Raw genomic sequence first — 17,184 nt, forward strand, 5'->3', positions numbered from 1 at the left:
GAGCGGTATTGACTAAATCCTTTATGCAAATGCAATCCAGTTCAAAAAGGCTTGTTCTATTTCACTGTTAAAATGTTTGGAAGAAAACCAAGCACAAAACATGAATGAATGGGGGTCATGTTGGGTTGTCTTCTTCGGGGTGAGAGAAGGAGAGGGTAAAGGAAAGAGAAAAGGGGGTCTAATAATTAATGTATTATAATCATTATTGAGAAGATTAACGTACAAAACTGAACCTCGTTGCTCCAACAAGTTTCATGTTTTTTAGCTAAATATGTTAATAAGATAAGTGGAACAGAAGTACTTTGTCCTATTAACACTTTGTGCTCTGACCAGCAAAATCGACACTGCCGTGGCCTACAATACATATTCATGTACGATTATATTCCCATGTGCTCTATTCTGGCACTGATAGAAACTATTTTGTAAAAATCAGGTACACAGCTCGAAAAGCTTATTGTACCAGGGAAAATGGACGGGAATTTAAAATAATAAGGACGGACCGACTCTGTGTTTTCATTGAGTCCCACTGCAGTATTTATTAGTCCCATCTATCCGGTTCTGCTTGTTTACTAAAGCGAGACCTTCCTGCTTAATTTCTCGTACTGCCTTCTGTCCTCCACTAGCCAGCTACTTTTAGCTTCAGTATTTCAACACTGAGGTTCTCCGTCCGTCAACTCTCTTGAATCACCCCTGTAGGGGCTGGCCCTCCAGCAACGGCCCCCCTGTGGTGCCCGCCCCCTCCCCTCACACAGTCACCTCCGTCTTGCTGTGGGTGGAGCAGCTCTTGTGCTGGGTGTGGTGGGGGTGGTAGTAAGGGGGCTGAGCAGACCCCTGGTACTCCTGCAGCTGACCGTGGCCCCCCGCCGGGCCCCCCCTGTAGGCCCCGGCGTAGGGCTGGGTGAACAGATCGGGCAGGTTCTCTATGCTCCGCTGCCTCCTGGTGGAGTAGGCCTGCCTGCGGGAGGAGGGGTACACACCACTGCAGGGGATGGAGCTGCGGCCGGGCGCAGATGTCTGCCTCTGGACCTGCCGGCTGTGCGGCTCCCAGGCTCTGAAGGCCGAGCTGGAGATGGAGGTGGGGTGGGAGGTGGCCTTGGGAAGGTGGGCATGCTCCAGGTGATCAGGCGGGATGGAGATGGAGAGCGGGGCGTGGGGGGGGTGCTGGCCGGGCGGGACTGGGTGGAGGAAGGACTTCTCTGTGTTGCGTGGTGGCGCGGCAGGGGGCGGGGCTGAAGACTGGTACTGAGAGAAGTCCATCAGTGGGTAGCTCCTGTAGTAGTGGCCCGTCGCCGTATCCGCTGGGAGGGAGGGAGGGAGGAGAGGTAGAGTGGGGGAGAGGAGAGGGAGAAATAGAAAGGAGAGGGATAGAGGGGGAGAGAGAGAGGGAGAGAAAGGAGAGGGAGTGTGGGGGAGAAAAAGAGGGAGAGAGAAAGAAAAGAGAAGAGGAGAGGGAGAAATAGAAAGGAGAGGGATAGTGTGGGAGAGATAGGGAGACAGAGAGGAGAGGGAGAGTGGGGGAGAGAAAGAGGGGGGAATAGAAAGGAGAGGGGGGTGAGAGAAAGCAGACCAGAATGTAAAAGGATAGAGTGTGAAGTCATTTAATAAGGAATGTAAAAATTAAAAGAGACATCGTTTGCAAGAAACCCTAAACGGCAAACAAGAATGAGAGAAATAGTGAAAATGGAAAAGAAGAATGTCAAATACATCATTAAAACAGTTTAATTGAATGGTATGTAGGTCATAAACATTTATATCAAACAACAAATACCAAATAGGCCAATCACGAAAAAGCAAAAGCTACAATTGGCTTGTTATTAAAAGGTTGTTTTTCTATTTGTCTGATGGTAACCTGATATGACCCTCATTATGGGACATTGGGTTGTTTTTCTGCTAAATTAAATCTGCACTCGCCTGTTGCAGATCAGGGCGAAAAAAAGAAATGAGCTGATTCATCTCCACGTGAATAGCTGTGGGTGGTTGCTTCAATGAGTGTATGCACACTGGCGCGCTTGTACTTTTGGGAAAGAAAAGCTTTTTCCCATAAAAATCAACCAAGTGTGCTTATTTCATAGTTGTACAACATTGTCTCTGTCTATATCTTTGGGTTGTTTACAGCTAGAAGCTGCTCATGCTAGGAGAGGAGGTGTTTATTATACCACTGTGATGACAGTAAAGATCAAGGGGTAGGAGCAGAGACGAGAAGATGGGGGTGGAGGTTTGAAGGCGATCTAACATGATGGCCAGTGATTCAGGTGACTCCTTAAAGGTGAAGGTTCTTGTGGGAAAATGTGCATGGTTTCAGTGTTATAGATGAGTTTGGTGTGTTTGGAAAAGGGTGGCTAATACAGGGGAAGGCAATGCACGTTGGCACCCTTGAAAAGCAGGTTCATAGTGCTGACAAAGGAAGCAATCACATTAAAAGACAATCATTAAAAAACATGAAGAACGATGCTATGCTAAGTCACATGCTTGGCATTTTTAGGGTTATGTCGAGAACCGTGTCGAGATACACAAACAGCTGTCCAGCAGCACACAAACACACAAAATAGCTCTCTCCGTCTGGCCCAAAGTGTCTGCTGTACCAGTCCAGTATGTCACAGTTGTTTTTCAAAGGGCTGTGCATGACATCCATCTATCTATCTATATATATATATCCAAAACACTTAAGCCTTGCCCAGGTAAACAGGTGACAAATAACAGGTGAGATAATGAGATACAAGTGGACTTCATTAAGCCTCTGCTGGGGTTCTCCTCATTTCAACTCAGAGAGAGATAAAGAGAGAGAGGCAGGCTCTGCAGGGCTCCAGACTCGAGCATCTTAGGGCAGCTTCTTTAATGTCACCTTTCACTCGCTGTAGGGAAGCGCCCACCATGACAGCTCCTGCACCCTGAACCTTCTCCTGAAGGTCACCACGCCACTCACACTCAGCATCACACCTTGTGTGTCACACCATAATAAAAATGACACCCTCATCTCACCCACAGGTTTGAGAATGGAAAGGTTGTATTTGTGCGTATGTGTGTGGGCTGAGGCTCATCATACCCACAAGTTTAAGAATATCAAAGGAGGTAACACTGAGTGTGTGCGTTACCAGTCAACCCACTCTACCTCCTGAGCTACTTTCGCCTCATAGGATGGAAGCTGTGTGTCTTGGGAACATTGGACCCCTGCCGTGACCGAGTCGTACTCTGACCAATGAGTGGAGTGCTACTGGTGTCCACACGGTAACCCTACATGATATCATAGACAAAAAGCCTGATTCTAAAGATTACATTATTTTGTTTGCTCGATCACTGATCAACTGATCATCAGATGATTATTAATAATTTGGCCAGCCCTATGAGTTGCATATTCCAGAGGGAAAGCTGCCTCCTTGTCAAATGTCTTACTAAATATGTTAAGCTGGTCATGTGACAGGTGTCATGGCGGCGCGCAGAGTCGCAGCGGCTAGGAGCTCTCACAGTGGGCATACGTTTTTTGTTGTCTTGGTAGCACTTTGTATTATTGCACGCAGTTTTCTGTAACTGTAGATACATTTCAGTAACTGGAGATACATACATACAACCGCCACAAACTATTAGAACTTAATAATGGAGCAGTACACCATCTTCCAGTGGATATATTCATCCCCCCAAGATCGCCAGATCAACACCCGGGACTACCGAGGCTGCGAGACGGAGGAGGAGACGCTGTGAGCACCGACAGAAGAGAGGCAAGCGCGGGGGAGTGTGGTCCAGGCTAAAGGCCAATCCATTCAAAACACCGCTTCCCACCATCTTCCTATCGAATGCCTGCTCAATCCGGAACAAGATGGATGAAATCCGACTGTCGACACAGAAACACATGGACAACTGTAACAGCTTGATCTTCACGGAAACATGGTTGGACAGCACGACTCCAGTGGTGGCTACCGAGCTAGCTGGCTGCACTAACTACCGAGCTGACAGGACAGCAGACTCGGGTAAGAAGACCGGTGGAGGTCTGTGCATTTACATCAACGACTCTTGCTGCACAAACACCACTGTAACAACTTTGCTGCCCTGACATGGAACTCCTACTGCTTAAATGCAGACCATTTTACATACCACGTGAATTCAGTGTTGTTTACATCTGCACTGTTTACATTCCGCCTGACGCCAATGCTAAGCTAGCACTAACACAACTTCATGACTGTATACACAAATGTCTGGTTGCACACCCCGAAAGTACCTTTATTGTGGTGGGGGATTTCAATCATGCCAACTTTAAAACTGTACTTCACACGTTCCATCGTAATGTGAAATGTACAACCAGAGGGAACAATATACTCGATCAGGTTTATACCAACATAGCACACGCATACAGAGCTCAGGCGTATCCCCACCTGGGTCTCTCCGACCATGTTTCACTCCTCCTACACCCCTGCTATACCCTGAATGCCAGATCCACTAGGCCCGTAGTTAGGTCTGTTAGGACATGGCCTGAGGATGCAATCCCCAGACTCCAGGATTGCTTTGATTCCACTGACTGGGACGTCTTCAGAGGCCAGGAGGCGCTGACACAGAGTTCTCTGGATGAATTCACCGTCTCGGTTTTGGATTACATCAACTTCTGTGTGGATACTGTCACATCTTCGAAGGAGGTCCGTGTCGCTCCAAACCAAAAACCTTGGATGACAGCAAAGCTAAAATCACTAACGCCAGGGATATAGCATATAGATCAGGGGACACTGAGGCATACAGGGCAACCAGGGCAGCTCTTAGAAGGGGCATCAGTTCTGCCAAACTAGAATACAAGAACCGCATTGAGGCACACTTCCACAACTCCTCAAACCCCCGGCAGGTGTGGGAGGGTATTAGGGCAATTACAGACTACAAGGGAGTTTCATCTCCCCCTGTCAACAGCTGTGCCAGCTTAGCTGAGGAATTAAACATATTTTATGCCCGCTTTGACAGAGATAACAAAGACTCTGTGCTGCCCCCTCTCTTCCCTACTGACGCCGCCCTAGTCCTGTGCACCCATGATGTTAGACTCTGCCTGTGCAACATCAACCCCAGGAAAGCAGCGGGACCAGATGGAGTACAGGGACGGGTACTCAAAGACTGTGCAGCCGAGCTAACACCGGTCTTCACTACCATCTTCAACCTGTCTCTGGCGACTTCATGGCTCCCTGCATGCTTTAAATCAGCCACAATAGTTCCAGTCCCCAAGCAGTCTAAGGTCACAGGCCTGAATGACTACAGGCCAGTGGCACTCACCCCCATCACTGCAAAATGTTTTGAGAGACTGGTCATCACACACATAAAAGCTGCCATACCGCCCTCACTAGATCAATACCAGTTTGCATATAGGAAGAACTGGTCAACAGAGGATGCCATTGCTATCGTTTTACACACCCTGCTAGAACACCTAGCACAGGAGCACATACTGCAAGGCTTCTCTTTGTTGATTTTAGCTCAGCATTCAACACAATATTTCCAAACAAACTCTGTAACAAACTACATGGTCTTGGACTCAGCACCACATTATGCAACTGGATACTGGACTTTCTAACAAACCGCACACAATATGTAAGGGTAGGCAAGCACACGTCCTCCACTTTGACCATCAACACCGGGGCACCCCAGGGTTGTGTGCTTAGCCCACTTCTCTACACACTTTTTACATATGACTGCAGCTCTTCCTCCCCATCCACCCATGTAATAAAATTTGCAGACGACACAACAGTGCTTGGCCTCATCACCGGGAATGATGAGACTGCATATAGGCAAGAAGTCCAACTGCAGGCAGCATGGTGCAGCAGCAACAACCTGGCCCTCAACACAAAAACCAAGGAAGTAATTGTGGATTTCCGTAAGACTGGACAACTGAGCCACTCCCCACTCCTCATTGGGAATGAGGTGGTGGAGAGGGCCTCTAGTTTTAAGTTCTTAGGTGTGACTGTGTCGGAGGACCTGTCATGGGGGAGAAACATCGCCTCTGCCACAGCGAAGGCCCAACAATGCCTCTACTTCCTCAGGAAGCTGAGATGGTCGAGACTGCCCCAGAGACTCATGGTCAACTTCTACCACTGTGCAGTGGAGAGTGTGCTGACCTATGGTATACTATAGGAAGGAGGACATACACAGAGTGGTTAGAGCTGCAGGGAAGATCATTGGGGTCATCCTTCCAGACATCGCGACTGTGTACACCTCCCGCTGTATGTGAAAAACATCCTCCTGGACAGTCTACATCCAGCACACCACCTTTTTCAACCAATGCCCTCTGGGAGAAGATATAGGTCCATCAGGGCCAAAACTAGCAGGCTGACCAACAGTCTATACCCCCATGCAGTCAGGCTGCTAAATGGACAGTCTGCCCCCCCACTCCCCATTGGACACCCCTCTGTGACATAATAGCCTCCCATACACCTCCATAACTGTGACCTGGACTCTGCATTGCTGCAAAACACACAACAACCCCACCCCCAGCAGATGTATCTATCTATTAATTTATTTATTGCACTAAGCACTTTACTGGTTATGTGGAGTCTACGGGGTCTTTATGAGACTTACAAGTAGTATTATGTGTAAAGTACTGGGTGATTAATTAATTGATTCACAGGGATTAAATTATGTTTAAATTATGTATAAATTGGTGGACAACTAAAACTACATGCCTGTGTTTTTGCTCCAACTGAACTAAAGGTCCCATGGCATGAAATTTTCACTTTATGAGGTTTTCTAACATTAATATGAGTTCCCCTAGCCTGCCTATGGTCCCCCAGTAGCTAAAAATAGTGTTAGGGCCCTTACATAGTCAACGCATTGGTACGCATACGCGTCCACAAGGCTACGCATCGCTACGCTTCGGCCACCATTATGCGGCGATGGGTAGCAAAACGTGTCGCCCCAATTTTTGATACGCGACACGCCAATCCGTGCAATACTATGCGTTGTCGGTGGGGGCGGTGGTATTTCAACTATGTTATATTTACAGTAGAATATTTGAATAAAATGGCGGGCGAAGAGGAGAAATTGTGCAAGCAAATACGTTTTTATCAGCATTTATACGATAGTTCGGCACAATTGCACTCCAACAGGAATGCTTTGGAGAATGCATGGAGGGAGGTTGCAAGAGCAATGGGAAAAACTGTTAAACAGGTAAAAACGGACTGGAAAGCTGTCCGGGACAAATATGCTAGAGCGCATAAAAAGTGGAAGGTAGCGTGCAGAAGTGGTGCAGGTGCAGTAACGTTCGACTACCCCAAAATCTTGACCTAGCTGGTTGAGCGAGTTCATAAGGCACAGGAGGACCGACTCAAATTTTCCGGTATGTAGGCATAATCAACATGTGTGTGTGTGTGTGTGTGTGTTGCGAGTAGCGAGAGAGAGAGAGAGAAAGAGAGAGAGAGAGAGACTATGTTTTCAATGTATTTTGTAATGGTAGGCTATTTACTTGGTCAGGACATTTGAAAACAGGTGTCTTTCTGTAGGCAGGCGAGGGAGACGATGATGATGATGAGGAGGAGGAGGAGGAAAGGCCTAGGCCTAATGTGCAGGCAGATCAGGCACCTCCATCTACCCCCAACCCCGCCTCATCCCTATCTCAATTTCAACTTCTATCTGACCCTCTAACCTCTACCTCTTCCACATCTCACCCTCCCACCACTCCGACACGAGTGGCTTCTGCTACCTCTTCCCCACTATCTGACCCTACCACCACTCTGATGGCTTCTACCTCTACCTCTTCCCTTCTTCCACCCCACCCTCCCACCACCCCGACTGCAGTGGCTTTGACCGTTCCTCAGTCAGTTACCCCACCATCTCATCCCCCTACCCCGACATCATCAGCCTCCCGTGGTGGTAAAAGAAAACGAAAAAGCGTCAGGCCGAATATGGATCCATGCGAGACTGCCCTCCTCGATAGGCTGCAGGAAATTCGGCAGGATAGAGAGGAGATGGAGAAGGCGAGAGAAAGGGAGAGTGAAAGGGAGAGAGAAAGGGTGGAAGAGAGGGAGAGAGAGAAGGAGAGGGAGAGAGAGAGGATGAGGGAACGTGATAGGAATGACATTCACGTCACCTTTACCAATTACCTGTGCCAGTTTATGCGAACCCTTCCACAGCGGCAAAGTGCTATTTTGATGCGCGACATCAAACAGCTGATGCGGGATTATGAGCAATTTTAATGATCTATACTTCACCCTATATTGCTTCTGTTACTGGAATTATTTGTTAGTGTTATCCTATTGGAATTTGTTATGTAATGTTTTGTGTTCATGTTCTGTGTGAAACATAAGTTCAGTAGCCTCTTAGTGAATTAGATATAATGAAATAGCCCACTGACACCATTTAAAATTTGTTTTATAGCCTACTGCGTGCGTGTATGGTGGGTCAAGTTGCTGTAGGCCTAATTGATAAATAAACCCCTTTTCTCTAATAATGTTTCCTACTATATAATTTCTGTGGACATTATGCACTATAGCTTTGTCTATAGGCCTACACTTAAATACACTTAAATAATTAATTAATCTATCAGGGCAGTAGCTCGTTGTATAAACATTTTATATGGATATGAATTAATGAGTTTGATGTAAACCAAATTAGTTAACATGTGTAATGTGATAACTAATAAATCAAAAGTCATGCTTCCAAGTGACCAATGTATATGCATTTATTGGTCAGTGCGCATACCCAATCATAGCACATTGTACTGGTTGGGAAACACGCCAGCATCTGACAAAAAATAATCAGCCAGCTGCTCCCTGACAAGTGCCGCTCTCTGAGATGGTCTGGCTCTGCCGACCGAACACTGTGGTCCGTCGACCATATTCCGGTCCCCCGCAACATGCTGCCTCCACTCTCCAGGCTGGACCTCTCCGGTGTCAGCGGTCGTATCCACAAAGGTGGCGGGCATGTATCTGGCTCGTTCGGTGGATGCCAGGAAGTTGTGGAGAGCCACGCACGCCTTCACAATCTTCACCGCCTTTTCAGGTTGGCAGTCAATCGGATGGCCAAAAATTCGGAAGCGCGCAGCCAATATACCAAAGGCATTCTCCACCACGCGTCTCGCCCTGGCCAGTCACTAATTGTAGATGCGCTTCCTATCCTGCAGGTTAGTGCCTTTAATGAGAAGACAAATAAGTGTCATGCCAGAACACAGAACAGATGACAGAACAGATGACTTGGCTGACTCTAACTTTACACGGCTATGGAATAGTAATGGTCAACTGTGCCATTGCATGCACTGTGTGCCTGCCTGGGTAGGCTATGCATTTTTTTTCGTTAGACTAATTCATGTATATAATTAAAACAATAAATATGTAAATCTATAAACGAGCTAACACACCAGAAGCCAGCCATACAAGACCCGTGTGTGAATCTTTCTCTGGACATGCAGATTGCTTTAATGTAGCCTGGGGTGTTTTATCCAAGAGACCTGCGTTTATTTCCATCAGCTACCAATTAGTTTTTAATTACCTGCACAGGTTGCATCAGATTATCCTGTGGAAAGGCCTCTGGCCTATGATGATATATTGTCGGGGTGCGAATTATAGGCTCACGGCAACTGAATAGCCTACAGTGCCATAAGGTTGGCTATGTTGCACAACAGGTATTGAACAAATTGGCTGGTAATCAAAAAAGTTAATTTAGAACCCTGGATGTGAGTAACCTACTTGGATCATTGTATAGATGCTTTCGCAACTTACTGCAGGGACATAAGGCCAGACAGATATCCACTGATGTGACCAACCATCTGATACCCCCAACAACCTTAACCGGCCATCCAGGTCGGCCCTGATACACCATAGCCACCGAACAGATTTCGCACTGTGTCTATTGGCATGACATAGCAGAGAATTGCATCATGCTTTGGCATTAGTCGTAGAACCCTCTACTGACACAGGCAAACTCTGGGTTAGTTGATCCATTAAGATATGCAGTATTGTCAAATCAACAACTGAACAGCCTTGTGACCAACATACTTCAGTACACTAGTACCCAATCTCTTCATGCAGCTGCTTAGTTCTCATGCAGCTGCTTAGGTTAGGCTACCTGTAGGCTGTTGAGCAGACATCAGTGATTTTCCAGCCACTTTCCTGTTCAACTGAAACGTGTTCCTGTTCAACTGAAACGCCTTCCTATTCAACTGAAACACCTTCCTATTCAACTGAAATGCCTTCCTGTTCAACTGAAATGCCTTCCTGTTCAACTGAAATGCCTTCCTCTTCAAACGCCTTCCATTTTCACTGAAATCATCACACACATATGAGTGAAAAACTTTCAGTATAGTAGGTTTTCAGGTTTTCAGTATGGTATGTGAATGGTTTCATATGTGTATGTGAGAGAGAATTTTTCAGCTTTGTATATGAGCACATTTTAATAGTAGGCTACGTGTGAAAGCATATCAGTAGTCTATGTAAAAGGTTCCACTAGTTGTTACGAGAGCTTTTCAGTTGTTTGAGTGAAGGTTTTTCAGTTGTGCATGTAAGAGCTTTCACTTGTGTATGTGTGAGGTTTTCAGTATAGTATGTGAATGGTTACATATGTGTGTGTGAGAGGACATTTTTCAGCTGAGTATATGAAAACATTTTACTAGTATGTGTGAAAGCATTTCAGGAAGGTTTCACTAGTTTTTATGCAAGCTTTTCAGTTGTGTATGTGAGCGTATAATTTTTCAGTTGTTTGTGTGAGAGTGTTTCAGTTGTGTATGTAAAAGCTTTTCACTTGTATGTGTGCAAGGTTTTCAGTATAGTATGTGAATAAGTTTTGTTTCATATATGTATGCGTTTCTTTTCATTAATACACAGGATCAGATGTTATAATCCCTTGTGCCAAAATCTAAGGAAAACACATATTCAGAAGCCCCTGCCCAAACCAACCTTATAAGCACGCTGGCCACTAAGATACCAACCAATGGTGAAAAACAAAAGACAAATGGCCCAACTAACAGCAGTATGCAGTATGCAGCATTTCATTGGGGTTATAAAGTGGGCACCCTCTTTCACCAATGTTTCGTTAAGTTAAGCCCACGACACCTCCTGAGGGCTTAACAATGAAACCAGCGTCCTGGAGTCACCCCCCTCTATGCTGCCACCACATTGCCACATTTAATGCATCTAAATACTCTCTTTACTGCATCATACCCCTAGCCATACCCCTAACCCTGATCAAACAAACACGTTAGCACATTAGTCAGCTGGCTTACCTTAGCTTGCACCCCAGGAAGTATGTTTTCTCTTTACCCACAGCCATTCACTTGCTCGTTCTGCTGCCAAGGACATGTTACTAACCCCCTGCCTCAGACTTCGTCCACAAATGCCCAGTTCAGACAGCAAGCTAGTAGCAGATCTAGCCACGAACCCCCGAGTGCCGATTTCAATAGGCCTTAGCCGCGTACTCCAGCCTCGCTGTACTGCCTCTCCAGCCATTTCAGCATACTTCGCTTTCATAAGCTCATTGGCTTCTTCAACTCTGTTCCCAAGGAACTGTAAGTTCAATGAAATAAACAATCTTCTCCAAGTCTGACCACAATAGCATATCCGGTCTTAGCCTAGTGCTAACAATGTGTGGAGGCACAACAATCTGCTGAATAAGATCCGCCTTCATTTCCCAGGCTCCTCCATTACTTAGCTGCCCGGCTCTGTGCCTGCCTCTAAGTGGTCTAGCCTTTTCCCCCTGATGCACAAAGTTAATTTGCCTACCCTCTTTACTAGAGGCTGATGAATCAACTTCTCTTCGTTTATCATCAACAGCCATGCTAATTCTGAATAATGTCCCATACGGCCTCTCATAAACACAGATATCTTGCCACATCCCTTAACTGATATGGCATTAGAGGAGTAGCACATACATGGCTTGGTAACTATCTTCACAACAGAGAGCAGTACGTTCAAATACAAAATGACTGATTTAATGAAAGTAACATGTGGGGTACCACAAGGTTCAGTACTCGGGCCCAAACTATTCTTATTGTACATAAATGAAATCTGTAATGTGTCTAAATTGTTGAAATATGTGTTGTTTGCGGATGATACAAATTTATTTTGTTCTGGTAGTGATCTGTGGCAGCTTTTGGATACAGTGGAGAAAGAACTGAAAATCCTAAAACAATGGTTTGACATTAATAAGTTGTCTCTAAACTTACAGAAAACTAAATTCATTATATTTGGATACAAAAAAATCAAACATGAAATAAAAATCATGATAGACAATGTTGAAATTGAAAGAGTCTATGAAAACTAATTCTTAGGAGTGATCATAGACCACAAATTATGCTGGAAACCACATATTAAACAAGTGAAAAGAAAAGTTTCTATGTCCACCGCAATACTATAAAAAACGAAAGATGTACTCAATTCAAAATCATTACACATGTTGTACTGTTCCTTAATATTACCATACATAACATACTGTGTGGAAATATGGGGAAACACATACAAAACAGTTACAAACCCTATTTTTATTCTACAAAAGAGGGCAATCAGAATCATTAACAGAGCAGAATATCTTGAACCAACCAATACATTATTTATAAACTCTAACGCACTTAAATTTAGAGAGTTAGTGGAGTTCAAAACAATGCAAATAATGTATAAAGTCAAAAACAGGACAGTTCCAGACTGTATCCAGAAGTTGTATCAGATTAGACAGAGCAAGTATGAACTAAGGGGAATGTGCATGTTCACAAAGATAAAGATAAGAACAGATGTCAAACAAAGATGTATATCTGTAAAAGGATTAAACATGTGGAATGCCTTAGATGAAGAAATTAAAATGTGTAACACGGTACAAAGACTGCTTAACAAATATAAAAGTGAAGCATGTATGGCACTGTAAATATCAATGTGGACCTATTTTGTTTGTCATAATTTTGCAAGTAATATGTATAAAATATACAGTAATTAATTACAACAGTAATAATCATAGTAATTATTAGTAGTAAAAAACAAATAAAATAATAATACTTCATGAAAAATAAGAATGTGTGTGTGTGTGTGTGTGTGTGTGTGTGTGTGTGTGTGTGTGTACTTACCCACGGCCTTCAGTGAGGTGTATTTGTTAAGTCGCGCCAGACTGTGGTTACTGTGGGGGTGGGGAAGAGCTGGTCCAAATGGACCATAGGCAGAGTTGTTGAGATGGTACTGCTCTAGAGAGAGAGAGAGAGAGAGAGAGAGAGACAAAGTCAGGTCTGGTTAGGTCCATGTATATGATCAAACTGTTAAATCATTAAACCTTTCATCAACACTTTATGTTAAATAAGAGAGCGAGCATCTTTTTTTTTCAAAGGAGATATCTGTGCACAACTCCTGAATAACAATCAGCAGCACCGCACAAAGCATACAAAGAAAGAAAAGTAGTATTGAAGTATTGAAGACAGGTGATAGAGGAGAAAGACCTAACGGCAAGTCTAAAAGAAAGAACGAGAGAGAAACAAGGAAGAAAATGAGAGACAAAAATAAAGTAATGGAGATGAACAAGCCGAGAGAAAAACAGAATGAGAGAAGGAGCAAAAGAGAGAAACAGAGTGATAATGAGGGAGAAAGAGGGAGAGAGAGTGAGGATGAGGAAGAGAGCCATGATAGCAGGGGGAAGATCTCAACAGGCACTGGTGTTGAAAGTGAAAAAGAAAGATGCTGAGAGAAGAGAGGAGGAATAACGTCAAATGGTGTTAGTGGTGTTACACACACACACACACACACAATCTACAAGATTATAAATGAACTATCTTCTCTGCTAATCCCCTGAAACCATGCTTTACAGCACACCGGTGATTTTATACGTTAAGGAGTATGTGTTAGTGCACGTGTGTGTGTGCGTGCGTGTCTGTGGAGTCAGTAATCCGGTGACCCCTACATATGTCAGATTAGTGGGTTATGAGGAAAAAGACGGTTAGTGTCGGTTTAATGTTCGTCACTTCTTTTCCTCCACATGCTCGCTATTAATCTCTGAATTTCCCCTTTGATCGCTTAATTTCACTGCACGAGCTTCATCATCATCCTCAACACCACCACCATCATCACAGAAATCCTAGAATCCATCCCTAAATGCTGTGTGTCCCTGCTATGGTCCACAGACTCAAAACTCCTCACCGTCTTCGAAATCCCTCATGCCAGACAAGGACACATGTTCAGAGCAGGTGTGTTCCAACCAAAGCATCCAACATGCCAACACATACGGACACAGATGTGTACACCCACACTAGCATTATAGCAATAGCATTCACCAACACACAACAAGCTAGCTACTTGCTACAAGCTCATCACGAGTATTTCAAATGTGTTGTTCCTGTTCTGTGTATGGTGTGTTGTTTATGTTTAAATACTCTGAAGCAAAAGACAGATATTCAAAGGTAAAAATCCTTTGCATTTGCATCCTGTCATTTTATTTTTTATTTTTTCACCTAAATAGAGACTATTATGAGTCAGAGAAAAAATTCAACGTTTAGATCGAAGACAAATCGGAGCGTATCACCGTGGCAACTCATCCTCACTTCACTTCCTCCATGACGTGAAACCTCAGACACTCGGACCCTCTTAATGCAGAAAAGAGCAGATGAACGCTACCCAATGAATCATGCAACATTTCCTGTTTCTGGGCCCTCTGGCACACTGGTGATGTGATGGTAATTATGCCACCAACAGAGAACCACTCCTCTGCTGCCGGTATCACAGTGTCCCCACCAGAGGGCTCTGTGGCCCCTGGGGACTGCTTAGACACCAGGGGACAGGCTGTCACACCAAGACACAGATGAAGAGACAGGGGAGGAGATTGAGAGAGCGAGGGCGAGAGAGAGAGAGAGAGAGAGAGAGAGAGAGAGAGAGATGGGACACTGAAAGGGAGAGAGTGACACTGAAAGGGAGAGAGAAGAAGAGTGCGGGGACAAGAGAGGGAGAGATGAAGAGAGGAGATGAGAGAGAGAGAGGAGACCAGAGAGAGAAAGAGAGAGAGATATGGGACACAGAAAGGGAGAGAGCGACACTGAAAGGGAGAGAGTGACACTGAAGGGAGAGAGGGACACTGAAAGGGAGAGAGAGAGACACTGAATGGAAGAGAGGGACACTGAAATTTGCTCTGTGCTAATTTTAATAATATTTGTTCTGTGCGAATTACACTGTTTTCATTTGGAAATACGTTATATTAAGGACAAATCATTTTGTGGCATTTTTCCAAAAAAAAAAACAAGGTTGGAAATGTTGCCTAATTGAGAGAGCAGACGAGTTATAGACGAGAACTGGTAGACAAGAACTTATATAATGTAATGTATAAAATGTAAAATATAATGTAATGGTGGTTAACAAATAGGAAAGACAAGGGGACGTTGTTTAATGGGTGTTCTTCTTCCAGTGTGACTTGTGTCTATCGGATAACACTTTGATCTAGGAGAATGAAGTAGAGTCCCGCTTTTCCAGCAAATACTTTGCCGTCTAATCTGTGAAACAAGCTTTGATTTTAACATCTATTGATATCCTCCTGACATGTGAGCTACAGACAGCAGGGCTTTCAGTGGACCCTGCCTACAGCCTTTCTCTACATAAAGCTCCACTCTCGGGCCATCTTGGAAAAACCATTCATGCCCAAGTATAGCCTTAATATTAGTGGAGCGTGTTATCCAACCTCAAAGACAGAACAGGTCGTTTTTTTTACCCATAACGACCAATATGAGCGTTCACTGCTACAGCGCCCAACAATTCAAACAGCTTCTGACTGCTCAACCAGTTCCCGACTGCCAAAACAAAATGGATGACATTTGTTTTATTCTCAGTGGAAATGCAATTTAGTCTGTATATTATAAATATACAATCTATATAAACAAATACTGTATTGTGACATCTCGTGGGTCATAGAATTTATTACAAAGTGAGAGAGAATGAGACAAAGCGCACGCCTACGAGCATCAGATCAGAAGTCTGGTGTGACCCAGCGACCCAGAACATGAAGACACATAAGGAGAAGGAGAGAGAGAGGCGACAGAGAGAGGGATAGAGTATTTACAACACCAGGCTTCAAATCCTTCTCTCCCATGGGAGAAGCATGTATGTCGTGTGTATGTGTGTTTGTATGTGTGCACACGCGCGTGTATATATCTCGCTTCAAGACTCTGTATGTCACAGAAAAATACACACACTGCACAACCCCTAACACGGTTATGCAAATCAGTTATGCAAATCGCTTCTATAAATATTTCAAATACATTTTTAAACTGGGATAAAGGTTTTGAGACAAAAATTAGTCGTGAATGGACAGTGGTTTGCAGTTCTGTCAAACAATGACTGTTACTTTGCTTAGATGGTTTTACTTTTCTCACATTTATGTGTGCATGTGTGTGTGTGTCTGTGTGTATGTATGCATGTATTTGTGTGTGTATTAGGCATGTTTGTGTGTGTATGTTTCTTCAACGGGTCTTCAATGTATTGTGTGGGTTTATGTGTGTGCTTTTGTGTATGAATTGTGAATTTGTGCGTGGCGATGTGTGTGTGTGTGTGTGTGTGTGTATTTAGGTTCTCTAAATATCTCTGAATGTGATTTCCTCACATTCAGAGAACATGATCCCCATATCTCTCTCCTCAGGGGCCAGTACCCAGGGTGTGTTTTCTGCACTACAGGACCTCCTTGTGGGGGATCCACTTTATTTATTTTCTTTCAAGTTCACATTTGTTCGCTAAAAAAGCGTAGTGATGAACAGTGAAGGCCCAATAGGGGAGGGTCTGTGGCCCGATCGGCCCCAGCAGGACCACCCCACAGCTGGCCTTCAGGGGTAAACACATCACCAAGACAAGGTGTGTGTGTGGAGCTGGCATGGGATAACAAAAGCCTGGTGTCAAAATGTAGAGCCTGCTGTGACTGAATATTTAGTAGTATACTGTGTTGTGTGTGTGTGTGTGTGTGTGCGCGTGCGTGCGTGCGTGCGTGCGTGCGTGCGTGCGTCTCTCCTCCTCACCGCTACGGCTGCGTAGCATCTTGTTGGAGGCTCCGTTGGCCCTCCGGCCGGGGGGGGAGCCACCTGCCGCGCTGCCCACCGACGGCACCTCACCCTCGGGCTGCTGCAGCAGCTCCGTCAGGGTCCTGGTGGAGGACAGGAGACACAGGTCTGGCTAAAACGTATATATATATATATATATATATATATATATATATATATATATATATATATATATATATATATGCTTACTGCATACTGCTGTTAGTTGGGCCATTTGTCTTGTGTTTTCACCATTGGTTGGT

General features: G+C 44.6%; 1 protein-coding gene across 1 annotated transcript in view; it reads right to left on the minus strand.

Annotated features, from left to right (window-relative positions):
• Positions 1–744: 744 nt before the first annotated feature.
• Positions 745–17,184, minus strand: part of LOC311366815 (protein shisa-8-like) — a gene marked incomplete at both ends in the record, with an annotated part of 33,076 nt that continues 16,636 nt past the window's right edge. Inside the window, 3 exons of the mRNA XM_084485586.1 lie at positions 745–1,298; positions 12,995–13,108; positions 16,901–17,025. Coding sequence (XP_084341712.1) covers positions 745–1,298; positions 12,995–13,108; positions 16,901–17,025 — 793 coding nt within the window. The remainder of the gene's footprint in view (positions 1,299–12,994; positions 13,109–16,900; positions 17,026–17,184) is intronic.

The sequence above is a fragment of the Micromesistius poutassou genome (genome assembly GCF_964030765.1).
Source record: "Micromesistius poutassou genome assembly, chromosome: 21".
NCBI lineage: Eukaryota > Metazoa > Chordata > Actinopteri > Gadiformes > Gadidae > Micromesistius > Micromesistius poutassou.